The sequence below is a fragment of the Patagioenas fasciata genome, chromosome Z (genome assembly GCF_037038585.1).
Source record: "Patagioenas fasciata isolate bPatFas1 chromosome Z, bPatFas1.hap1, whole genome shotgun sequence".
In the NCBI taxonomy this organism is placed as follows: Eukaryota; Metazoa; Chordata; class Aves; order Columbiformes; family Columbidae; genus Patagioenas; species Patagioenas fasciata.
Window position 1 is genome coordinate 61,286,136 of NC_092560.1, and position 26,373 is coordinate 61,312,508.

Here is a 26,373-nt window from a genome sequence, read left to right on the forward strand (position 1 = left end):
AACTTAACAGAACTTTGAATTGAGCCCCTGGAGTTTGGACCAGGTGACCTCCAAAGGCTTTTTCCAACCTAAATTGATAAAAATGTTTTATGAGGGCAGAGTGGGAAGACGTTATAGAGTGGTCCTATAGCAAAGCCATCAGCAATTTGCTTTGGCCTACTTGTTATTGACAGGTAATGTCAGGTTTCTTGAAGTCAGGTTTTAAGTATTCGTGCTAGTTGCCTTGTCCTAATAAATTTTCCATCTGCTGGAAATTTTAATTCAGGTTTTTTAATTAATAGCTTGGAGTTTTCATGTAAACAAATATATAGCTTGTATGAGATAATAGGCAAGAAATCAGAAAAGTGATAAATTATTAGTTATAGGCTAAGAAAAATAGTAGATTTAATCAACCACAGGCCATGGATCTGCAAGGATGTTTTTTGTTAGTTTTCAGCGTTATTTTTATTTCGACAGAAGCAGCACAGAGATAAGGAATTAATTGCTGAAATATCAGATGATGGTTACAGTGTATTTTGGGACATTGCTGATGACTGGCTCTACATGTTATATATTAACTAAGAAGAGATGAGGCTTCATAAATTAGAGCATAGTGGTCATTAACATCTTTCTATTTCTGAGCACTGGTCTGGTTTTGAGCAACTAATGAAGAACCAGCTGAGAACTGTACCAGTCTAGTCACTTATTGATTTGTCTGAGATCACCTGTTGAAATGGGATTGAAGGAGAAAGGATAGATCTGTCTTAAACTTAGTTCAACTTTTTAGAAACTTTCAGTCTTCCTGACCATGGGTAGACTGCCTGAATTTGAGAATGTAGCCACAGATTTCCCTTTTATGTCCCCCACAGCACTGGAATTGTTACACTGGAAATCAGAGATTGATATCCAAAGAGTTGAGATCAATTAGAAAGATCTGTGTGATTGCTGAGGTCAGTGAGCACTGAGTCTTTTCAGCTGACATTTGCAGCAGTGGCACTGACAGCTTTGAGTTTGTTCAGGCAATGTGCTAGAACTCCTTCCTCCATCGCTGTTTCGCTTTGATACTAGAGAATTGCAAATGTGGTTTGCCAGCTGGGCTTTCATCATCTCTGTCTTATAAAAGATTTTACAGAGTGCTAGCTGTTTCTCAGAATGGACGTGAAACATATAGGACATGGAAATAAAAAATCACCTGCAGATAGTGTCATTAATGTATTGAGGTTACTCTATTGTCATAACAGAGGAAATATTTGCAATATAATTGCTATCCTGATACAACAATTTCTTCTGTCTTTCCTACCAGAGACTGTTTAATCATTTTTCACTTTTTCTGAGAGCTTTCTTTTTTTCATAGGCAGCTGACAATGCAGTGAGTAGGACTGCATTGAGTCAGGCAGTCCAGTTGCTTTGTAGTTACATGGAAGTGAATTATGATTTTGCAGATGCATGACAATAGATTTAGCAGTGTCTTGTAAATGTTGATTTTTGTGTTGGTTTATACACGGCAAGGAGCTCCCAGAGCGTGGTCTTGGCACACACCAATTTCAAAACAGCAAAATAAATACAGTGAATAAATAGATTGACAGTTTAAAGGCAGCCTCTGTGATTCTTAGTTGTATGTTTTAACTTACTCTTTCACTATTAAGTTGTTTTGTTCGTGTCTACTGCAGAAGTAGGAGGAGGAGGAGATTACAGTGTGGGCTTGAGAGGAAAAAGGGGAACCAGAAAAATGATGAATAGAAAGAAAATATTTCACTAGAGGTGTGCAGAGGAACATGGCTATTACGAATCAAATTTTTAGAAGTGGTTCTGATATCTTCATGCTTTGCTTTGTAGAATTCTTGCTGTCTATGAGCCTGATTTGTGAAAGAAGTCCCACAAGTCTGTAATGTGTGTAGGAACTAGAGCTGGAATCCAAATTTCAGATACTGAATCCCAGGTTCTGTAGGGTTTACCAGTATGTAAGCTCATTGTTGGTTTGTTGGTTTGTTTTTCAGTAGATGTCCCTTGAAATTTCAGTATTACAGGCCTAGTACTGTTGTCATAATTGTTTTTCATTAGAGGAATTAATTAGTGTCTCATTTCTAAGCACCACTGACTACAGTATTTGAATGGTTTATAATAAACAAAAAGGATTTATGGTTAGTGTTGCATTTGATCAGATATCAACTAGGATCAATAAGCACAAACATACAAGAACATAAAAAGGGATGTAAAGTTCACAATTTAAAGGTAAGATCTCTGAAGATTATACATAATCTGTAAAGACAATGCACTGTGAAACAATTTATAGTCTTAAAGTTTCTGTGATCAAAGTCTAAATGATCGCATTCCTACTGTCACCTAGAGCTACCACATATCTGAACATTTGCTGACTGGGCTTTTTAATCATTCTTTACATTTCTTCTGAGGTTCCAATGCACTGATAAGAAATATGCAGTAATTCTTACTGGCTGCTCTGTAACAAAAAAAATCCTGACTATTTCAGGACATCAGCTGCACACCATGCACACTGTAAATCCATACATTTCTGGAAATGTCTGACTTCCTGTGTAAATACTGTACAGAATACTGCTGTGTGGCTTAGTAAGTCCAACATTTTCAGAAACATTTGATTGACTTCTCGTGTGTGGAAACACAGCTTTATAGGCTTGGAAGAAATCTCAAGAGATTATGAGGTGCATCCCCTTGTACCATAATGTACATATGGATGATACCTCCTGTCAAATCTGCTAGACACTTTTGTCACCTGTTCTTAAAGACTGCACGCACTCCAGAGCATTTTTACCACCCTTTTTTAAATCTTATTATTCTTAATAATGTCTTGTATTTGTCTGTGCTGTTGAGCCCATTATTTCTGTTGTTTCTTACCTGGAATATTTACCTCCTCTTTCCATATATTTTTAAAGTATTTGGAAGTTACTGATATGTTTTCTCTTCCCAAGTCTCCTCCTGTTAAGATAAACAGGATGAATTTCTTTAACTTACCATTGCAAATCATGTGTTTTAGACCTATGGCCATGCTAGTTGTGGGCCACTAACCACCCAGACACTTTTCTGCAGAATGGATTTCTCAGTCTTCTTCATCCTGTGTTGGTGTTTCTTCAGTACTTCATTCCATTTTGGCAGTGAGTCATTGAGAATCATTTTCTAAATATGGTTTTGTAACCTGTTTTTCATCCTACTTAAAATACAATTTTATATGAAACTATTGTATTCATGATAACGTAATGTGATAGTGTCAAAAGTCTAACTACATAGCTTATTTCATTATATGACCTGTTACATTGTCATAAAATGAAATTAGATTTACCAGAATTTACTTTTGAGAAATCTTTTTGGCTGTTTCTCTGCTTTCTTCTGTTTTTCTATATGAGAGGATATATATGTAAGAATTGAAGGGCAACTCCACTGCTTCAGACTAAAGATCAGTCTGGTTTCCTGTCTCTGACAACACCAGTATCAGAGGCCTGAAGAGGAGAAGAACAAGCATATACTGATAGCTTTCTGTTATACTCTCCTAGTGTCCATCACTATGCAATTCGGAGACTATGGTACCTATTTACTTGTCCTAGGAACACATTTTTGGAATTAATTGTACTGATTGCTTTGCAGTTCATGTAAAATGACATCTCACCAACAACAGCTGTAACCTAGCAAATGTGAAAAAATACCTTATTTTGTTTTAAACATCAAATTTCATTTGAGATTCAGTGCGTAGTTGTTCCTTCTTCACTTTCTCAAGGTTGCCTACGGTTTTATGTATTTCTCTTCCTCAAGCCATTCTTGTTACACTCTGCAAACCCGGAACTTTTAGTTATTCTTAAAACAATAGTTAGTTAATCTTATTTCTGATCATGCATGCTGCCCTTTCCTGTAGCTTTTTCACTTTAACTCCCATCTTTTAAGATGAGATGAGAGACTTAAGGTTGCATGAGTGTTCAAATGTAAGCACAGATGGATTTAAACTTTGTTGCTGTATTTTCCGTTTCCTAATCTTTCCCTGGTCCTGTCTTGTACAATCCTAACTTTGGTTTTGCTATCTAAGACTAAGAAGTGTTAGCTGGGTGATAAGCCATTCTGTAACACATTCTGTGTTTATAAACTTAACTTTACTTTCTGTGTATGTGCCACTTCTTACAGCATTTACCTACATTGAATTCTATCTGGTATTTTATTGCCTTGTCAGCTTGGATCCTGAGATTCTTCTGCAGTTACTCCCAGTTACTTCAGATTTACTACCCTGAATAGTTTAGTATAATCAGCAGAGTTTGTCATGGCACTACTGTGGATCATTAATGAATATGCTGAGCACAGACAATGCCAGGACTTTGCTGATTTATTTCCTGAGAAAGCTGATTAATTTTATTCCCTATTTTTAACCCATTATTTATTTATTTAATGTGACCTGCACATCAGTTACACAACATGTGTAGAAAAGTTGATGCTTCCTGGAATGTAATTGTGGAGTGGGTTCCTCCACAAGCAATAAGATATTGTACATGGGTAGCTTTATATTTATTATCTATGCCCAGGCTGTACCAGTAGCACATGCACCATTGCTCTGACATTGCTCAGAAATGTCTATCTCCACATGCAAAATCTCAGACAGAAATATGGCAGCTCTGTTTTTCAGCTGCTCATCTCCATAGCTATCTAAGACTTTGTCTACACTGTCAAATAATTTAACACCCCAGTCGAATTTTGGATCCAGCACTACGATCCTTCACATTACACATGTTGGTTCGTGCTTAGCTTTTTACAGCGTGAACAACTTCCTCCTGAGATGAACCTCTACGAATTTCTCAGGGTAGTTCACTGCAGGGACTCTTTAAGAGGGAATATGGACAAGACCAAGCCAGGCTTCGTTCCTTTGGTTTTATACACTCTCATGCCAGGACCTGCACGAGGATGGCTATGTGATCTTGACATCAGACTATACAAACAGCAAACTGGTGGGCTACCACAGCCTTCACAGTATGTCAGACATTCAGAAAAACCACAGATGTCTGAGGTCTGTGGATGAAGTCTCTAGAGGTAATAGTTTGAGGAAAACTGAACCAAGCACTCTCAAGGATGCAGCAGACCACCCTAGAAGGTGCAAATATGACTGTCAGGCAGTTTTCACCAAATGGCCTATCAGCCAGGTGCTCTTTGCAATGTTAGACAGTAGTATAAGCAAAGGTACAATATCTCTGAGTCTGACATAAAAGTATATAGAGAAGATGAGAAATTCTCTGCCTGCCCACTTGGATTCTCTTGGAATCAAAGCAGAAATTGCACTCACTTTCAGTTGAGTGGTTGATTTCGGTTGATTGGCTGATTCGGATTTTTTGCTGTTAGACCTCAGTGAGCAGAAACCCCAATTTAAGTATGGAAGGTTGAGTAGAAAAGCTGGAAAGAATGAATTAAACCTGAATCATGTTGTCTGTTAACTGTCCCACACATAGTTTTGTGAGTATTTGTGCAAGAGGATTAATAGTTCAAGGAAAGGGAAAACCAGAAAGATTTCAACAACCCAGGCTAGGGAATCACGAGTTTGTATAAAAGGACAGGATATGAAATGCAAGCACATGCAATAGATCAAATAATCCCGTGTGCAAAACATGCTTGTTATCTGCTATCTGAGGATGTCAGTGGGCAAGATGGGAAACAATATAAAAGGTTACTTGAAGATAATGAAAGCAGAAGTGTGTGAAGTGATTGTGCTCTGCAGATCAGCCTTTCATGTTTCTGTGCAAGATTGATGATTTTGTCATCCTGCTTTTTGATGAGGTGTGGAGTGAATGTTTAAGAAGACAGCACTTATCACTGCTCATCAGAGTTTAAAAAAAAAAAAACAACTGTTTGTACTAGAAGACTGAGGATACCATGTCCAGTCAGGTTAGGAGACAGTCAAGTATTAAAGATGAAAACACTGTGAAAGAAATATATCAGGTGCTTGCACTATAACGGACAATAGTTTACATCTGTATGCAAGAGTACAGACCTTGTTACTTGCTTTAGTGTTTCAGCATACCTTTGGTGATGAAAGAAGTGTACAAAATATGTAAGACAAAGTACAAATCTAAGAAGCTGATCACATAACATCTTAACAAGAATAATACAGTTATTGAATGGTGTCTTTTTGATTGGTTGTAATTTAAGATGAATTAAGTAAACAGTATTATTTCTGTCAGAGAAAACAAAAAATGAATGGACAAAGCAATGAAGTGGTGATTAGAGGTCACTGAGTTCAGCTGCTAAACTGTTGGCCTTAACATAGTCTGATATTGTAACAACAAATTTGTCTTTATTTACCCCAAGACTTTCCAATAACAATTGTTATAATATTTGTGTCTTTCAATAAATATTTGGTATGAACAAGTTTAGACAGTATTTAGACCAGTGTTATGAGCTACTCACAATATATGACTGGTTATCTTAAATCATATACAAAATTGACCCAAACTAGGTAAATACAGTATTAGGATCAGAGACCTGCCTTGTACTTGATCACATCCAGATCACTTAAGAAAAGAATTAGTTGAGAAAAAGCCACAAGGGACAAACAACAGTTAGGAATTTTAAGATAAACTGAAATACTCTTTGCAGTCATTTTCTTAATACTCATCACCCATACTGCCCTAATCTACACTTCTCAGATGTTCATTTGATTCCCACAGTCATTATAAGGTTTCCTTTTAAAATGTTGTTATTGTGACCAAGCAATATAAGGAATATTTGTGGCATTGTAGAAGAAAACTGCTGAAAGTGTTGATGAGTAACTGCCACCAAAGATAATTATATGAAAACGAGTGATCATTATAGCTGTCCAGAGGTAGTCTAGCATTATAAACATGTGGATCCCATATTTTAAAATACCATGGATTCCTTTGTCCTATGTGGAGCAAAGACAGACATAAACCATTAGAACGAACAACTAATTGATGTCATGGATTAGTGTGTTTGGCAACTTTCTGATTTTCCAGAAAAACACTAAAACTGTTTGTATTTTACCCCATTACCAGGCCATTATTCCCATACAGATTTAAGAGATGATCCTACCTGCCACAGGCACTGCAATGCACATTTCCAAGCTTTATGGTACAGTTACGCAGTGAGTTTCCTTCTGTTTCCCACCTTCCACAGGAAGATAAGTGACTGAGACTAGCCAATGAGACACCATATTTTACCAGTCCTGTTGTCTTGCACAACAGGGAGTCGAACTGTGATCCGTCATAAGAACAAATGAGGCCCAAGTTAATTATCACTGTTGAAATAAATTGCTTCATTTCAATGTGCAGCTGAGCAGCCTTATCTAGAACAACTATGGTATGTGTCAGACAGTCTGAGCAGCAGGCAGCAAACCTGTCATTTGGATAAAGATTGTCAACAAACAAGTAGCAGAGGCCATCTGCAGCACACTGTGTTTCATAAGTCTCACGACTTCCATACAACATCTCCTAGGGATGCTGGTTTTCATCTGTTTCTACATACCCTGACCAATTTAGCACCCAGTCTTGACTTCCATCTGCTCATATTTCAGTGCCTAAATAGTGATTTACTCCATTTAATTATAATTTGTGCCCCATTTGCAAATATATATACTGTATGTATCTGCTAGAAGCCCCTGACTGAGCAGCCGCTGACTGCCTGAACAGTGAAGACCTGCATTTCCTTGTCCTGGGTGCATCCAGCACAGCATTGCCAGCCGGGCAGGGAGGTGATTGTCCCGCTCTGCTCTGCACTGGTGCAGCCTCACCTGGAGCACTGTGTGCAGTTCTGGGTGACACAGGATAAAAAGGATATAAAGCTACTGGAGAGTGTCCAGAAGAGGGCTATGAAGGTGGTGAGGGGTTTGGAGGAGAAACCATGTGAGGAGCAGCTAAACTCACTTTGTTTGTTCAGCCTGGAGGAGGAGACTGAGAGACCTTACCGGGTCTACAGCTTCCTCACAAGGGGAGGAGGAGGTGCAGGCACTGATCTCTTCTCTCTGGTGACCAGTGACAGAACCTGAGGGAATGGCAGGAAGATGTACCGGGGAGGTTTAGGTTGGACATTAGGAAAAGGTTCTTCCCCCAGAGGGTGGTGGAGCGCTGGAACAGGCTCCCCAGGGAGGTGTCACGGCCCCAAGCCTGACAGTGTTCAAGAAGAGACTGGACAACGTCCTCAGACACATGGTGTGAACTGTGGGGTTGTCCTGTGCAGGGTCAGGAGTTGGACTCGACGATCCTTGTGGGTCCCTTCCAACTCAGGACATTCTATGATTCTATGATTTCCTGATATTGCAGGTGATGGACAGCTGCTTATCCTGGCAGTCACCATGCATTTTAACTCTTTCCTCCTTAGTGTACTGCCTACGTATTATCCCTTCCCCTGTGTTTTAGGATAGGCAGTAAATGAAGCAACCTTATCTCCATCTGGTTTCTTCCAATTTACAATTATTCACATTGAAAATCATACAAATAGTAAAACACAGGAGGTGAATGTAATTATTATGAATGCGGAAGATAACTCAGGATTATAGCCAGGTTGAAATATGCAGCTCCACACCCCCCTGAGAAAATTTACTGAGCTGTCTTAGTCACTTATAAGCTTTCAATTCTCCTGTGTATTTCTGTGGAGACCTAGCAATTTAAGATTTGGCAGAAATCCTGAGTGCCTGATCCTGTCTGCTGAATGGAAACATATATGGTTTGCCAGGTTTCGTTTAGGGTTTGGATTATGATCCAAGTTTCCTTATAAACACGTGAAGTAATTTTTCTGCTCAATTCAGTACCCATCAGGCCTTAGTTAGAACTTTAGTCCAGTCTTGGGCACCTCACTTCAAAAAAATTAGCCAACTGGAAAGAGACCAGAAAGAGAGCAATAGGAGGTCTAGGAAACATGTATTACTAGGAATGACTGCAAAAACTTGGATTGTTTAGTCCTTAGGGTTTTAGGTTTATTTGTTTTCTACTGAGTTATTTCCAAGCCAGATCATTCCAAAGATATTGTTTATAGTACTGCTCCACAAAGAGTTATATTTGAAGGGTTGGTGAACTTCAGCACAGAGGCAGGAAAAAGTATCTGGAGAAAGGGAGGGCTGCAACTCCTTAAGCCATCTTTGTCAGGAGCTCTAACAAATTAGATAACTACAAACCTGCCTCTAACCATATATACTAGGTGGCGGTGAGGATATTTGGTTTTCTTTTTTTTTTTTCTTGGCATGTGAATTGCTACCATTCCTTGGTCAGTATGAGTCCTCAGTTACAACTCCTCCATCCCAGAAACAGATCAGATAATGAATTCTGACACTGTCTGTGTCTAATCTACAGGCTATCAGATCTTGCAATGTTGGGATCAAACACACTGAGAAGTTCAAACCCTTATATTTTCCATTAACATTCACATAGCTGGCTATATGTCTTCCTGTCTTGGCTCGAAGTGTGGAGCTCAAGAAATCTGAGCTCTTATTAACAGAGCTAGGTACAGTTGGCTCTACCTGTAGCCATCTCATCTCCACAGTATGAATTAAATCCATGTGAAGGAAGCAAACATGTTTATCTTCCCTTCTGCAAGATAGTTTCAGCATTTCGGCTAAATCTGATGACATGCTTGCATGTTAGTTATGAAAGTGATAGACAAGATGACCTTCAGGGAGATCTGAACTCAACTGAGAACATAGATGTGTCTTCAAAGTAATTTCCTGCATTCCCTTTGCTTAAGTTTAACCTTTCTATTATAACTTTGGACATTTAACAGGAGGACTGGTGGTGTTTAGAACTGTTCTTTGGAGTTACCTCCTTTAATTGAGAAGAGAGAAGAATGTAGGTTAAGTATGCTAGTTGTTTCTGTTACCGGTCAGGATGTACACTAGCTAAACTGATTCCTGCCATTCACTGTTGCATCACTAATGAGGTTCTCGCTTTTCATGCACTCTACTGCTGCTATTTCCTTGGTCTATGGAGGATTGCTGATTGAGTAGCTCTTGCTCTGCTGTGAAATTAAAGCCATAAAGGCAGTAGATAAAGGAGAAGCATTGTATTTTCCTTTAATCCCCTTGTGGGTCTGAGAAAGGGGTCTGATAATTAGTTTTTTACTTTGTCTTTATGCACCACAGTGATTTCACATCTTATACTGATATTGTGCTAATGTAGGAAGGCTCAGAAGTCCTGTTCCCACAGCCTTCCAGAAGTTTGGATACATATCTCAGGCTTATCCAACACGTCAGATCTGGGAATTGGACTGAAAAGCTCATGGGACATTAATATTTTTGCTATAGTTGATCTAAATATTACATGTTAGCAGCTTGCTTTGTGGTCTTTAGTACTTTCACTTCTGATTTACAGCAGGAAGGATAAGGTCTACAAAGATATTAAATAATAATAAAAAGCACCAAACTGATTTCATATTCAAATAAAGTTTTAGTTTTAAGTCAAAACTCAGGTTATGGTTTGGATTGGTTATTATTTGAGATTTCTGTGGCATGGGTTGTTAGTTTTGTATATTAAGCTGCCTTCCAGAGACGACTGCAAAGTCTGTAAGATTACATATTAGTGTAACAACTTTGCTTCATTGAAAAAGCTTCCAAAATCTTGATTAGCACATCTTCAGTTTCCTAGGTTGGTTTTATCTTCTACTCCACTGTCTTTCTGTTGTCAATAATTCTAATGCAAAACAAATAAAATAGAGGAATAACAGTGTAACTTCTCATTTGGGAATGTTTTCAACTTGCTTTGCACAGGTGTAAATGGTGAAATGGTGTGGAAAGAGTCAGTGGCCTCGTATTCCTCAGGTCTTGAGTCTTTCATGATCATATCCAACCAGTCTTCTCAAGCTCTTCTCTCTTTTTCAAGCCACGTACTAGAAGCAGCTTTTTGAATTATTAAATGTTTAATGTTGCCCCTTATCACCACCTTCGTTAGACGCAAGCCAATGCCAGTCAAAGGTACCCCTTCACCGAAGGTCCCTGGAGGGCACACAGACGAAATCCCAGAAAAGTCAGTTTGGAGGAATGTTTTCAAGTTCTGCCTTCTCTAGTTACCCACCAAGAGCAACGGCTGCCTTCATAGGCCCACCAGTTTCTTACCACCACTTGGAAAACCAAAAAGTTTTGGAAGCTCTCAGTCATCATCACATTCCATCCAGCTGAAGTCACTTTTCATCTGTGATATTTCTGCAGACAGAAGAAAAAGCAAGGGAGGAAGGGATTGGCTGTGAATTGCCACATAGATGGGATAAGGTCTGAAAGGGGGAGGAAGATGCGAGATGATTCTGTTTCGCTACGTTAAAGGGACTGCAACTAGGGTTGCATATGTTTAAAGGGTATGTTACGAACTTATTACACAAATGATGCAGCTACAGAAAAATGGTCGCTGCCTCACACTGCAAAAAAGTTGAATTTGGTCCCAGAATCAAGTGATTCTCATTGCAGGGTATGTTTGGATCCATTGCAGTACTGCTGTGATAATACATGTGATACTCTGTCAAGTTGTCTTTCCTAAGAAATTGCTTGACATAATTTCACTCAAGTTCTAGGATATTTTGTAATTCTTTTGCTTCATATTAGCAACATTTTTGTAAAAAAAAAAAATATACATTTGGAATTAGTGTACAGAATTATGTAAGTGCAATTTTTCACTAATGTTTTTTACAGTCACTCTGTGCAGAGCAAGGCAGACAATCAGCTTTCTGTTGCCTTTTCATTTATATAATGATCACTTTTATAAACTATAAAAATACTGTTTGTTTAAGCTAAATATATTTAGTTTCTATTGGAAATATATTTCTAGCCTTTGGGACCTGTAAAGAGAACACATGCGTAGCTACAGGGCACATCTCAAGTTGATATTTAAAATATTTCTAACTATAATGAGTTGGAAATGGTTTGGGTATTGAAAACCATGCTTTTACAGTGGATGTGGTCAAAGAAGATTAGTTGTAATTGTTGAAATTTAGAGAGTTATGGCTGTAAAATAATATTGTGCTATCTGTTTTAAAACCATAATGGAGGCCACAGCATTTTATTTATTTGTAAATTATTTTATTTTCCTTGCCAAGTTCTTAAAAAGCATGGAACCAGAGTTTAGTACCTACTAACAAGAATTTTCCCTCCAATAATATTAATTTTTTGTAGTGCCTATTATCAAGCCTAATTACAAGTAACATTATATCATGGAGATTATTTACATTATGTATTTTCTTGGAGTGAAAAGTTTCAAGGAATGGAAATGCCCAAGCCCAAGCAATCGTATAGTATTAGATACAAGAAATATACAAGGGAGTATGTTAAAATGCATTTGTGTTTCAGTCTTCACAGAAGATAAACATGAGCTACACGGAGAAGCTTACATTGGTTTGAATAGAAAAAGAACAATATGAAAATGAGTTGGATGATTAATCTGTTTTTCACTTGACAAAATTTACTCATTCTCCTGAGTAGGTTGGCCAAGCCTCTAGAGAATCATTCTGAAAACTTCAGGATAAAAACGACTCCCTAAATAACTGAGGAAGTAGTAGATATAAGCTCCTTTTTGGAAGAGGAAAAAACAAAGACCTAGAGACAAGCCAGCATATCCTGAGAAAAAAATATGAGAAAAGTGATTTTTAAATGTATGTTTGCAAACACCTAAGAAATTATCAACCAAACAGAATTAATCAAAGAATTAATCAAATAGAAGTAATACCAAGCCAACCTAGGTTTCAACTGTGATGAGATAAAAATGTTCGTTTATAGGAGATAAGCAGTAGATACCATGAATTCGGGAAATGTTTTTGAAACTGACTTCTCTAATCAGTTTCAGCAAACAAAATCTAAGTAAAAGTCTTACAGTATGGAAAGCCATACTCAGGTATGAGCAGTTTTTCACTGAACAAAGGCATCAAGTTCCACAAGAGCCTCTTCAAGGTATCTCCTAATCAAAAATTCATTAATAACTTGAATTAAGGAATTGAAAATATGATTATAAAAGTTGCAGGCAATATGAAACTTGGAATAATTGCAAGTATTTTGGAGGACTGAATAAGAACTCAAAATGACATTGACATAATAGAGAAATTATAAAATAAAACTGGCTGTGTAGGAAGTACAGTGTTTAATTAGGAGTAATCAAATTTACAACTATAGAATGAGGAATGCTTACTTATATTTTCTTCCATGTATCCGAGGGTGGTGGATCACAAATGAAGCATGAATCAGCATTATGTATTAACACTATTATGGCCGTTCTGTGGGCATAAGCATCAGGAATATTCAAAGGTTTAGAAAACCTGAAAGTTTTAAAGAAAATATTGAAAAAACAGGCTTGTTTAGAGAGCAAAAATTGGTAGTAGGTAGGTGTCATAATAATTCCTGAATATGTAGAAAGCTTCTTCAAGGAAAAAAAAAAAAAAAAAAGAAAAGTATCTTTTTTGTGTTAGTTTACTGTTTTAACAGGAATTAATGGGCTTAAATTACAACAAGCCCATTTACATTGGACACTAGAAAAACTTTGAAATGTAGATAGTGGAACAGGTTACCCAGGTGGTCACTGAATTTCATGTTTTAAAGATGCCTGAGAACAATCATCTGTCAAAAATAGCTTTCCTGACTAGGGCCAGTGGAGTACCCACAGTGGTCTGGCATCCTTTCAGTCATATTGTCTATGATTACACATGAGCTCTTATCTGCAATCCTGCAGCACTTGAAGAATATGAAACTTTACAGAGTCAATCTTGAGAGCCCTTGGAAATTATTTTTTTTATGGTACCAGTATAGAGCTCAGTCATGTCCTGTGACTGTACCACATGAACCTTGAGGAAAACACAGGTTTTTTTGTGCCCTCAAAGAAGTCAGTTTCATTAGATGGTTAAAATCCTGCAGTTTTAAGCTTCATTCTGTATGCCTCAATTTCTTTTTTTTGTGCATTTCTGTTGAATTTATTAATGACTCAAGAATAATCAAATACATATTTTTAACCCTTACATCAAAGGCATTTGATTTAAATCTAATGTATTTCAAAGTTCTGAAAAGTCCTTATGATTTCTGCTTGTAGATCCATATCAGATGAGTTGGTGCTCTCATGCTGACCTTTGAAATTTGTATCTACATCACTGATATGTATGCAAAGACTCCTATTGCCTTCAGTAGATTTCTATCAAACTCATGGGAGGATCTTCTCCTGAGAAAATCTGTAAATAATACTGAATAATTTTCAATCTCTACAAAAGCTGGTTTTGTGTCCGTAACTACCATGTAACTCCAGTGAAGTTTCTGGGGTGTACAGAGGTAGATAAGTACCAAATTAGGTCCCTGTTACCCAAGGAGTGATAGATCAAGACAATTAAATTCATTTGGAAGAAAAACAGCCATTAAAATGTCCCCTTCTCTCCCCTAAAAACTGCAGAGGTTAGAATATGCAAAACTATACATTTTTCAACTTCCAAATAGACAAAACATGCTCAGTGAGAATAAATACAGGAACGTTGGTGATGAAATCAAACATTTGGCTACATTTGGCTCCAGTTAAGTAGTGTAATGTGTAACTAGGTATTATCAAGCTAATTCCTGTGGATATAATGTAAATGTAGTAACATTTCTCCTCCTGACCACCTTTCAACTGCCCCACTGGGGATACAGCAGTGTGAGCTTGCAAACGAACTTTACCAGGAAAAAGCTACTATATTTTCATGAATTATATGTCTACTGCTGTTACTTTAACTTAGATATTGTCCTAAAGAGCATTATATCTCCCATCATTCAAGTGCAAAAGACTTTAAATGGGCTAATTCAACTCAAGTTTCTTATTTAAGCATTCTTCTCCTTCAGCTGCAAGTGTAATAATCAATTGAATGGTCTAATATGGTGTTACTGTTACAAGGATAATATGCCAAAATATAACTCGGTTTAATCAATTTCACCATAAAAAATAATAATGACCCATGTTACACCAGTATCATTTTGTTGTTTTGGTTGACTCCTGTTGGAAATGGACCCAGCCTGGTTTTACTGGTGTGACAGTTCAGGTTACAGCAATTATTTTTGTAGAAAGAATTATCTCAATTCTTCTAATTACTTTTTGGTATGGAAAATTAAACAAACAACCAAAAACCACTACATGTCACTCATGGATGATATAGCAGTGTTCACAACACATTCTTACCCTTTAATAGCTTGTCACCCACATTACATAAGGCACTCCACTTAAGTCTGTTTGATTTTGAGTACAAATACTGTAGGATGTGTCCCATAGGAGAGGAGTATTAAAGACCACTGCTCTGTATTAATGTGCTTGCAGAAAATCAAGAAAACAACTTCGCCTTTTCTTTGCTGTGAAAATGAGAAACATTTTAAGAATAGTACAAGCATATGCATTATCAGCCTTGGCTGGCATGGACTCACTGATCTGCTTGTATCAAGGGCATGACACCAGTATATATGAGTTGACTATCAAGACCTAGGAGACCTCACAACTTTTCTTGACATTACAGAGTATAATTCTCTTCACCTTTTATATGGAAAATTTTATCTGGCTTCTTTGCAACACTAGAAAAGTCTACCTTAAAACTTGGTCATGGATCTCAACTGACTTTTTCCCCGCATTTTCTGGGTCTTGCTAGGTTACAGAGTTCCCATGAGTTACAGCTCCTCCTATTTCCACCTAAGCACTTTGTGCTAATTCCACAGCTAGCCTTACATTTAAGTAACTAACGTGAACTGTGGGTAGAGTTTTCATTTAGATAACTGGCCATATCTTTTCTGCTTGGCAGTAGTTAGACACCTCCAGATATCAGAGGGGCCTTTGGTGCTACTGAGTTGGATACTACTGATGATGGACTAAGCTGATTTTGGAACCATTGTTCCTACTCCCTCACAGGTAGCAGAATTGCAGTGCTGTATGTAATTGCACATTCATGCTGTGTGTTCAAGTCTCGGTTTCCAGCCTGAGAGGCCATTGGTGTAGAATTGTTCTCACATGGCTGTAAGAAGCTTGGTGGATATGCAGATCATTCACAGCATAGATGAAGTTTTCATAGTTCTTATGTGCAAACCCGTTCTTACCACTGCTGATTTTTCATGCTGCCATTGAGAATCTTACCATAAAAATCTTACACTAGAAGACTCTATCAGCTTTTTCTTTTTTTAATAATAGATGATAATTTGTGTCTGTCAACAATTATATTTGCCTTTTGACATCGATTTTTAAAGAAAATAATGCTCCACTTTCAGCTCTTTATAAGTTTGGACAATAAACTTTATTTTTAATATTATTATTTCTGGTTTAATATGACACTTTTAATGAAGGGCTTTACTAGATCCTAGACGTACTCTTGTTTATCCTGCAGTTGTCACTGAAGTCTTACTCATATGCAATGACTATAGACCTTATAGCTGTAGCCAACCTAATGCTTTTTGGTAAGTAAACACAAAACCTCTGCTAATTGCACTGGAGTTTATATAACTTCATATCAGAATTTATGTAGTTTATATAAGTATAGAATTCTATGTATATTTTAAAATGCATTCAGGAAAGGCTACCTCTTCTTTCTTGACAATAAAATGAGGTCTTTCATGTTAAATTGCCTAGTTTGATGTTCTCTTTCTTCTTCACACATGTTAACTGTATCACCAGTTTACTCCCAATAAAAATCAGCTATTACTTCTTAGTATTTGACTCACAGCTGCTGTCCAGCTAACATCAAGTCATCTACTTCTAGTTACAGAACAAGCAACACCCTCACTCCTGAGTTGCTTAGGCCAGTCTAATGGCTGTATCGAATGGCTTTTTCATTGTATTTAGAGCAGCCATTAAAAACAACAAAAAAAAAAGTACAATGAAAGAACTTCCTCCTAATCTCCTCTGCACACTAAAGTCTACATGGTTCCACAGTGAACAGACTGCATTCAGTTTCCAGGGACAGAAAATCAGCATTTCCAGAAAAAGCACTGAATACCATGTTACACTGTTGGCTTCAGTTGACATGTGGTTACCATAAAGAATTTTTAACTAAATGAAAAAACATATTAATTTTCCAGTACTACCCTGCTCAGACAAAAAGCATCAAACATATTTAGCAGGATGTTATTGCAGATTCTTTTTTTAAGCAGGTAGCTACTCATCAATGTTTTTCCAGCTGATTTACTCATCACTTTATTTCTTGGATCAGTTTAGGGTGTTGTTTACAATTTCTTGTCGCTTTTATCCCTCTTGTAATTTCCCCATTACCAACCACTGACTTAGATGGGCTGTTGTTCTGACTACATTAATGTCATTAAAAATGTTGGAGCCAGGCATACTACCTGGATAAAGTTATTTGGCTGAGGTCATATTTATGCTGTATTAAGACATGATGCCCAAAAACATAGCCTTCCAGTCACTCTAGTAATAGCCAAAAAGGGGTCTCTGAAGTCGCTGTTTAAATTGTACTGACTTCTACTATTCTCAAATCAGTGTGCGCTTGGGCAGAAAACATTGAGATTAAAAGCTCTCTCTCCCACTATTGGCCTGTTGAGCCATCCAGTGTCACAGAAAGAGTTTGTTTTAAAGAAAAAAAAAAAAAAAAAAGTTAATTGTATTTATTACAAACAGAGCAAAATGTTTCTGATATCTGAAAGACAAAGATAACATGGCCTTTAGGGTTAGTCTTACTATATCCCAAAATGTCAACATGCTAGCCAAAAGTGAATTTATCAGCTCAGTGCAGCCAAGAGACTTAGTTTATCTAAATGCCCTACAAGGAATAAATAGGTTACCACTGTTTTTGAAGATTGGGGTAAATTTTAACATTCTATTGACATATGCTATAGATTTAATTTAATGCTGTGGTTCAGATGTCTCTTGTGATAAATTTTAGTAAAATCTATGTGAAGAAGAATGAAGTTGTTTCAGTATTTATGGGGTTTAAAATATAGGGTTAGCAAAGAAAACATGTTAATAGAAACAATGTTTGTGTATATTCTTGCAATGGTTTAGAGAAGAATTTTCCTAAACTTTGTTGATCCGTTGGTTCCAAATAGTAGAAGTTTGGTGTTTTTCAGGTTTATTGCCTTTTCTGTAGTGAGAAAATCCTCTAATGATGTGATTAAATAGCTCAAATTTTGTTTTTCAGGCATATTGGAGATAACGTCTGTAGAAATTGGAGTCGTGGCAGTTAAGTCCATTAAGAGCAACTATTACTTAGCCATGAACAAGAAAGGAAAAGTCTACGGCTCTGTAAGTATTCTTTCACCTTCCAAACAGGTTGCAGTAATCAGCACAGCTCCCTTTTTTACCCACTGAAAACCCCACTTGTCTGTGTATTACTACTAATTAGAGCTCAAATAAGCTCTTCATCAAAATTTCATCCTCTGGTAAACCAGCAGCCCCCTTCACCACAAGCCCTCTTTTGTTTGTTAAGCTTATAACATACCAAAGCAGCTGCTGAGATTTCTTATGTTTACTGCTTCAGGCAGCTTTCTTATTAAGTCGTGATCTATGGAGAAGGTCCTACAAAATATAATATTTAAGGCTGGTTTTGCCTGTTTTTCTACAGTAAGGTCACATTTATCAGTAGTTGGGGGAAAAAGGGGAGTGGAATAAAGTGTATCTGAAATGTTGAAAACTTCAGCTGATGGAGCAGACACATCATATTATCAAACTACAACTTCCAGAAAGATTTCTAGAGTAGCCAGCTTTAAATTGATTGTATTAATTGATACACAAGTTTATGGGCAGCACAGAGAAATATATTTTTATGTATCAGCAGATAGATAATCACAGAATATAAGGTTGGAAGGGACATAAGGATCATCTGGTCCAACCTTTTTTGGCAAAAGCATGATCTGGACAAGGCAGCCCAGCATAAACATTGACTGGGCAGAATTTGGGTATCATTTGAAATTTGTCTGTATACATTCTATTCATATTTGTGAACATTTAGCATTATTGATACATTCAGGGCGGGGGGGGGAAGTAACTATCCAAATATTTGTAATATGAAGTAATTCGATCTATAAATCTGACTACTAATCTCAAGTGGACCCTCACATATCTACATGGTTACATAAACACCAGATTGTTCTGATATTACATCTGGTTTGATTTATGATTTTGCAACATTTTGCCAGTTCCAGTGAGTTTGAGCCCACATAAAGGTAAACTTATTCAAGTCATCTGCAAGGGTTACAAGCCAGTCTTCAGATTTTGCTCAGTATTCAGAACATCCATGGGGTTTAATGAGAGCAAGTCACAGATAAGTACTGGGGCTGTGTTTATCCTCAGGCAATGCAGCTAAGCCTCCTGCCTCTGCTGAAAATAACAAAGTAATGCCAGTCTCAACTGAGACTAGAGGGGCTTGAAGTCATTTGACCCTCTTTTTTAAGGAAGTGTTTCTATGTAGTGGGTTTACTTCATACAAACATTAAAAACTGTCCTTCCTCATCTGCACTGTTTCAAGTCAGTCCTTGTCCGAAAGGTTACCTCCAACTTTCTAAGCTCCTGGACAGTGTTGAAGAGTCACGTTAAGGAAAGACCAGAACAGAGAAATGTTTCTTAAACTCTTGTAAATGTGCATTTTAATTTCTAGAAGTACATTGGTCAGAAATACAGGAAAAGTAGTGCTCAGTCCTGCACCAAAGACAGATCTAAGGGTATCCTGACCTGCTGACAGTGTCACCATTTGTCAGTTAAAGTACAGTCATTGATCATGGGTATGCTTCTGTACATATATGAAGGTGTTAGCATAACTCACTATCTTCAGTTCACACATCTCAGTTTATGACATTTAATTTAGTCATTTTTGATCATTCATCCCACAGTCTGAGAAAGTTTTCTTACCCAAGTTGTTTAGCTGCAGCTGGTGTGGTGAGAATCCATCCCAACCCTATACACACAAAATAAGTCAAAGCAGCTTTCATGTACCATAGGTGGAAACTGCTGCCATAAGATTCAGTAATTCATAGTGTATTAGACATAGTGTTGACAGGAGGATACGAATGTGGAAAGCTTTTTTTTTAATTCCAGCTGAGGTAGTTTTTCAATATTCACATCATAAAATCAAAACGTAATGACTTATCAAAATCCATTCCATAATACTTCAGAGATTTCAAGAATGCTTCTGTTATTATTTTTCCCATCCTCCCAAGACCTGCAGTTAGACTCATATTACTACAGCATGGCAGCTTGCAGATGGATATGAAAAACAGAACCAATAAAAATTGTAAAAACACTCTTAAGCATTTGCACAATAGACACTGGTGCAGGGTTATGCTGAAATTTGTTTGAAATGAGCAAGGCAGTCTTGGCCTAACACTCAAACACCTGCCAATAAGACTTCTTAACCACATCACACCGTTCTCTGTTCTCTCTGTGTTATCTAATAATAGAGATAAAAGTTTGGATTTGAGTACAATTCAGCTTCTGAGAAAATTTTATGTCTCTGACATCTACATTTGACTGAATTTGGTTGGAATAAGGAAGCAAAAGAAGACTCATCATTTGGTTTCTTTAATAAAACAAGGTGCTAGCAGATAGAAGTTACTGCCGTATAGAACTGTGATTGGTGAACACCTGCCTTTTTCATATCTTGACGCCTGAGGTGGTATATTACAGCAGATAAATGTTAAATTATCTATATGTAGCTTTGTGAATACAGACAGTATCAAGGGTTGTTTTGTAGAGTCTTCTCTTGATAGTGCCCTCCGCAGCAGTCATTGTTCTAACTAACTACTAATTTCAAAGTCAAAGAGCACTTTGGGAGCCAAACTGAGTTTGAATATGCACAATTCTGTTGCAAAGACATAAACATATGTCCTACAGTCTCAACAACAACTAGGTAAAACATTAATTATAGACCCAAGAATTCTTACTTTATTAAAGTACTGAACATTAGCTAGTTTAATAATTCTAATTTAAATTAATAGAAATGAAAAATAAATATTTTAATAGCCTTATGTCTTTTTTATTAATGTGGATACTTTCTTTATCTCTACTAGCAGAATATCTAAGGATTTTGATGATAACAAAAGATAAAACATGCCTGAAATTTTTATCTGTACCATGAAAATTGTTTTGTTATGCAGACATATTTCATGTCTTGTTTATAGACACGTTAAAAATGCCACATGTAGTTAGTATATCATACTCTGAGATTCTGACATGCTTCTGCCTGAGCTGTGAAGTAGCATCTTATTTTCTGAAATGCAGAAACAACAAAATGCTATTTTTTTGGTTGTAATTTAAGTGTGTTGCAAATTCCCCACTTTCAAAAGTCTTCTAAATGGATTAGATATAACTTCATAAAACTGGGGGGGTTTATATCTAGGAAGTACTTGTTCATGAAAACAAAGTATTCTTGGCTTCGTTATAGAGAAGCAGATCTGTATAAAAGTGCATTTAACATTATTGACAAAAATAGTCTCCCCCTATATGCTTGCACATGCCTGTATTTTTTATTCTTTCTGACAAATTGACAACTGATTGTCTTTTAGAAACAGAAAACCTTAATCGCTTGTATCATGCACAAAATTGCTTTCAGGTTTATTTGGTAAATCAGATATAGGATCATACATGATTAAGGTGACATGAGGCCTTCTCCTTGGTTGGTGTAAATCCCCTGTGCTGGTTCACACCAGCAAAGCAATGCTCTCTGCTTCTTTGGGGAACCTTCCTGCAACTGGGGAGCTCTGTGGCCCCCCACACAGTCCCACACCCACCTTGTCTTTCTCCTGCAAAAAGGTAAGCTGATGAAGGGTCTAAAGCACGAGTCTTATGAGGAGCAGCTGAGTGACCTGGAGGGGTTTAGCATTGAGAAAAGAAGGCTGAGGGGAGACTTCTGGCTCTCTACAGTCACCTGAAAGAAAGTTGTAATAGGGATAGGGCGGGTTGTTCTCCCAAGTAACAAGTGATAGAACAAGAGGAAATGACCTCAAGTTGTGCCAGGGGAGGTTTAGACTGGATATTGGGAACAATTTCTTCCCAAAAGGAGTTGTCAGGCACTGGAACAGGCTGTCCAAGACAGTGGTGGAGTCACCATCCCTGGAGGGGTTTAACAGATGCGGAGATGATGTTCTTAGGTGACAGTAATTTAGCGACAGTGTTGGGTCAACAGTTGGACTCGATGATCAGGAGGGTCTCTTCCAACCAAAATGATTCTTTTGTTCTAGGATCATTTTTAGGCTAAGACTCTCTTCAGGTCAGCAAAGTAAACAGGCTTCACATCCATTGTAACAGCAGCATAGCAGTGATTTGCACCAATTCAAAAAAGGACATTTCATGGCCAGTGTAGTGCAAAGGATCTTACTTTAAGTAAGAAGTAGGCATATGTTTAACATATGGTATCAATAATCTGGTTCAAGATATTTAAGGGTTGTATTTGCTAAAACTGAAATGTGACGGATGATTCCAAGACTGCTACCTCATACTCTGAGTTTATGACTGAGAATTTGGTTTAATATTGTTGCTACATTCCAACACAGAGAAGTATAATTATAGTTGTGAGTGACCTATATAATTTCACTGCTATAGTAATGCACTGAATAATTGATTATGTCTCTTTTTGGTTTCACTTTTTGTAGTCTAACTGATGTTGTTTTAAATGCTGTGGACACAGTTAAACTCTTCTTTAAATACACTGTAGAATCCTAAAACAATGTCACATACAGAACACTGAAATCATCCAAAATATTTTTAGAAACTACCTTCAGTATGTTGCAACTCTGAAAGATTATGTTTATTCTGAATTTGAGTATTTCTTTTCTTCTTTTAACAGAAGGAGTTTAACAGTGATTGCAAATTGAAGGAAAGAATAGAAGAAAATGGATATAACACATATGCATCCTTAAATTGGAAGCACAATGGAAGGCAAATGTTTGTGGCCCTGAATGGAAGGGGAGCGACAAAGAGAGGACAGAAAACAAGAAGGAAAAACACTTCAGCTCACTTTCTTCCAATGGTAGTAATGTCATAGATGAAGGAGCTCTTTTATTGATGCAGTTGAACCAAAGGCTCTTATGTCAAGATTATTAGGTAATCCTCTTGAAAAGTAGATGCAAAGAAATAGTGCAGACATCTGCTTGTTTGAAAAGGAGCAGGGGAAGCCTTTGAAAGTTTTGTACTCATTGCTGGCACACAAAATACTTTTATTTAGTTCAGTGACATATCTTATTATCAGGATACAAGCTGGATCAAATGGCATGGAAGTTATTGCCAGTGTGAACAATTTTTTCTATCTCTGCAACGGAATTTAGGGGATGTGAGACAATCTGTTGAGTGATCTTCATGGGGAAAGTTATTTATGGAATACTAGCTCATATCAAAGACCTTGATTGCTCGTTCAAGCCTAATGATCCAATGAACATTTAGACACGCAAGCATTTACTGGAAGCACTTGGGTCATATGCACAAATTATGACATTTCTGGAGAAGCCTTGTGGAAGAATGGATAGGATTAAGGAATATAAGCAAAGTAGTGTAAACTGTTCTAACAAAATGAATAGTATGTTTTGCTTGTATGTTCTAACTTCATTTCTTTTTATTTCTAAGTTATTTATTTAATAGGATGTTAAATATCTTTTTGATTTGAAATGTTTTCCTCATTTGCTTCTTTGTTATTTTCCCTTTTTCTCAGTACTTCACACAGAGGGGGATAGGTTAAAATATCAAAACCACAGAAGTACTCTGAGAATAGGTATTAGACAAGGCTTTAAAGGCAGAATTTAATGTGTATAATCCATTTTTTTTCTAACCTGTCTTGCACTTAAGCAAAAAGACCAAACAAGCAGTGCTTGGATTTATGGTATTGGGTGTCTTTATGTTTGAGATTTTTTTTACTTATCAGCACTCAAGAACAAACTTCAAGAAATACTTTGTTCAAAGGGTCTTTCTGCTATTTTGAAATTGATAGGAGGGGCCACATCTGTACTTGGGTGTCAATGCATCTGTGTGTATATTCATCTGACCTTGATTTCAATTTTTAACTAAGATCTAATGCGTTGCAATCAGCGCAATATTCTGCAGCAAGCATTGGGCTGGAACCTGGATGTGGACAGCCCTACTAAAGTCACTGAGATTGCAGATGTTAAAATTAAACAGTGTGTAATTCCCAAGTGTAAAATTTGGCCTCTAAAAGGTAAGCATGAAGACAACACAGTTCTGCACTCCTTATTCAGTCAATGCACCCATTCAGCACATTGGTCCTTGTTACCAGCTTGTAGAATCACGGGCACATAGTGGAAAGTGATACCTATGTAAGGACTGAGGGACAGGAAATCCAAAATCATGCTCGTGCATTTATCAGAGATTATTATTCACGTGTATATTATATATGAGAGCCAACAAAAAAGCTGTGCTGGTATCCAGCTTTAGCATGCCTTTTATATCCATCATAGCAACTGAAGGCTCAAAATACATAATATCCAGCACATTTTTATGAGGTGTTACTAGTCCCATGGCTTAACTTGAGCAACTGCAGTATAACAAAGTTAAGCATAATATGAAGTCTGTTCAATTAAAGGTACATAAGGTTTGCTTTATGTTTTGCTTTACTCTGTAATTTTAGAGAGCTCTGGATAGCTCACCAGTGTATCCATATTGAGATTTTTTTTTGTTAGAGCAGATAAATAGAAAACAGTACATCAAACAATTTGTAGCACTGTCTTCACATTGTATTCCACTAAATAAATAAATAAGCCTTTGCAGTGTCTCTAGTAAGAAAAAAAAAAAAAAAAAAAAAAGTAGTATAATATTATTTTGTTCTAAATACTTTAAGTGATAACTATGAGATTATATTGATGCTGCAGTTTTATCTTCACTATTTCTTGTGAAAAAGTTTGTTTTATTTTTTATTGTTTCGAAACTGTATTTTGGTACAAAGGAGAGCCTTGCTTGATGTGTCTTTTTGAGAATGTTTAACCTCTATAAAGGCTGGTGTTGCTGAAATCTTCTATAACTTATTTAAGTCAATGTTTAACCAGCACTTCAATCTTAATCTGTTATTTAAATATTAGCCGGGGATCTTTTGGAAAAAAAAGGCAAAAAATAATAGCTTTCCCATAAAATACAGAATGGTCAGATTGTATTTCCTGTCCTTAAATAAAGTCAGCTGTTCTAAAACCAGGAATTCATTGAGAGACAACATTTCAGGTGATAGCTGACATTGTATTTCACAGTACTTTATCTCCAGCTTTCTTCTTCACAAATGATTTTTCTAGAAAGGGAAATAATAATTTCAGCTTTTAAATGTAATTGCAGGTCACAGCAAAACTTAACTGCCATGATAAAAGCAAGTTTCTGTTGTTTAAAATTTGTAATTGATAATTAAAACTGACAAGACATAATGGACCACCCACAGTGAACATTCAATGTGAGCTTGGGCAAATGCATTATTGGATGACCACTTAAAGAACATTTAGGGTACAAATGAAATTCTCTTTTGACAGAATTGCCTACGTGACTTGTTCAGGGGAGGGATTATGCATAAATATTATCATAGTACTCAAAACACCATGCTGCTCAGAGGCCAAAATTGGCAAAAATCACTTTTTCAAAGTGAGTCAGGAGCCATTTATGACATGAATAGTTGTTACTGAAAATTAACCAAAATAAATTTAAAAAAAATAAAAAAAATAAAAAAAAAAACCTTGAAGGAATCAATGATTCCTGTGTGTTTGGTATACTGTAATACCCACTATAGTGGGAGCAAACTGCAGACACTCTATCTAGAGTATCACAGATCCTCAACTATAAGCTCTGTTTTCTGTCATCCTCAGCATAACAGACTCCTGAGCAAAAGGAAAACAGGGTTAGGGATTTAAAAAGGAAACAAAAATCACTGAGCAACAATGTATAGTATGTTATATTTAAATAAAAATAATAAAATATGGGGATAGACAATAAGAGTATTGTCCTTGTTTGTTTTATTAACCTGATATGATACTGCACAATAAAAATAAAAATGGAAAAGATCTGTTGTACTACAGGATGTGGTTTGGTGCTGTATAGCCTCAAAACAAAACAAAAATCATTTGAACATTTGTAAGTTTCTTTAATTTTTTGCATGTGTGAGTCAGCTATCTCCACACTAATAACAACCAAATGCTTTAGATTCTTCCTGTAAGTATTCAAATCCACCTAGTTCATACAGTGGAAAAAATAATGAATTTAAAGCAAGCACATTTGATGAAACAATGAAGGGGTTTAGAAAGAAAAACATGTACTCACATATTTAAAGTAAACTTCAGATATGGAAAAATAGTTACATTTTATTTAAGACTTCATTAAAGATATTTCAGGTTATGAAGTCCACTAAAGGTTAGTAAGCTTGAGTAACAGAAGAATACTAGTGTATTAGCACAACTTTGTAATTCATGCCGCTGATGAAATTGATTGTCTCTATTGACACAATCAGTTTTGTAATAACTACTTCAAAGAGTGATCTTGAAACTACTGCTTGAAGACAGCCCCTCTTTTGAAGTAT

At 36.7% G+C, this 26,373-nt stretch overlaps 1 protein-coding gene across 3 annotated transcripts in view; it reads left to right on the forward strand.

Moving 5' to 3' along the window:
* Window positions 1-25,926, forward strand: part of FGF10 (fibroblast growth factor 10) — a 93,248-nt gene extending 67,322 nt beyond the window's left edge. For all 3 annotated transcript variants that reach the window (XM_071802138.1, XM_071802137.1, XM_065861782.2), the window contains exons 4-5: window positions 18,031-18,134; window positions 22,669-25,926. In XM_071802138.1, the coding sequence (XP_071658239.1) occupies window positions 18,031-18,134; window positions 22,669-22,866 (302 nt within the window). In that variant the 3' untranslated portion in view covers window positions 22,867-25,926. The remainder of the gene's footprint in view (window positions 1-18,030; window positions 18,135-22,668) is intronic.
* Window positions 25,927-26,373: the final 447 nt, after the last annotated feature.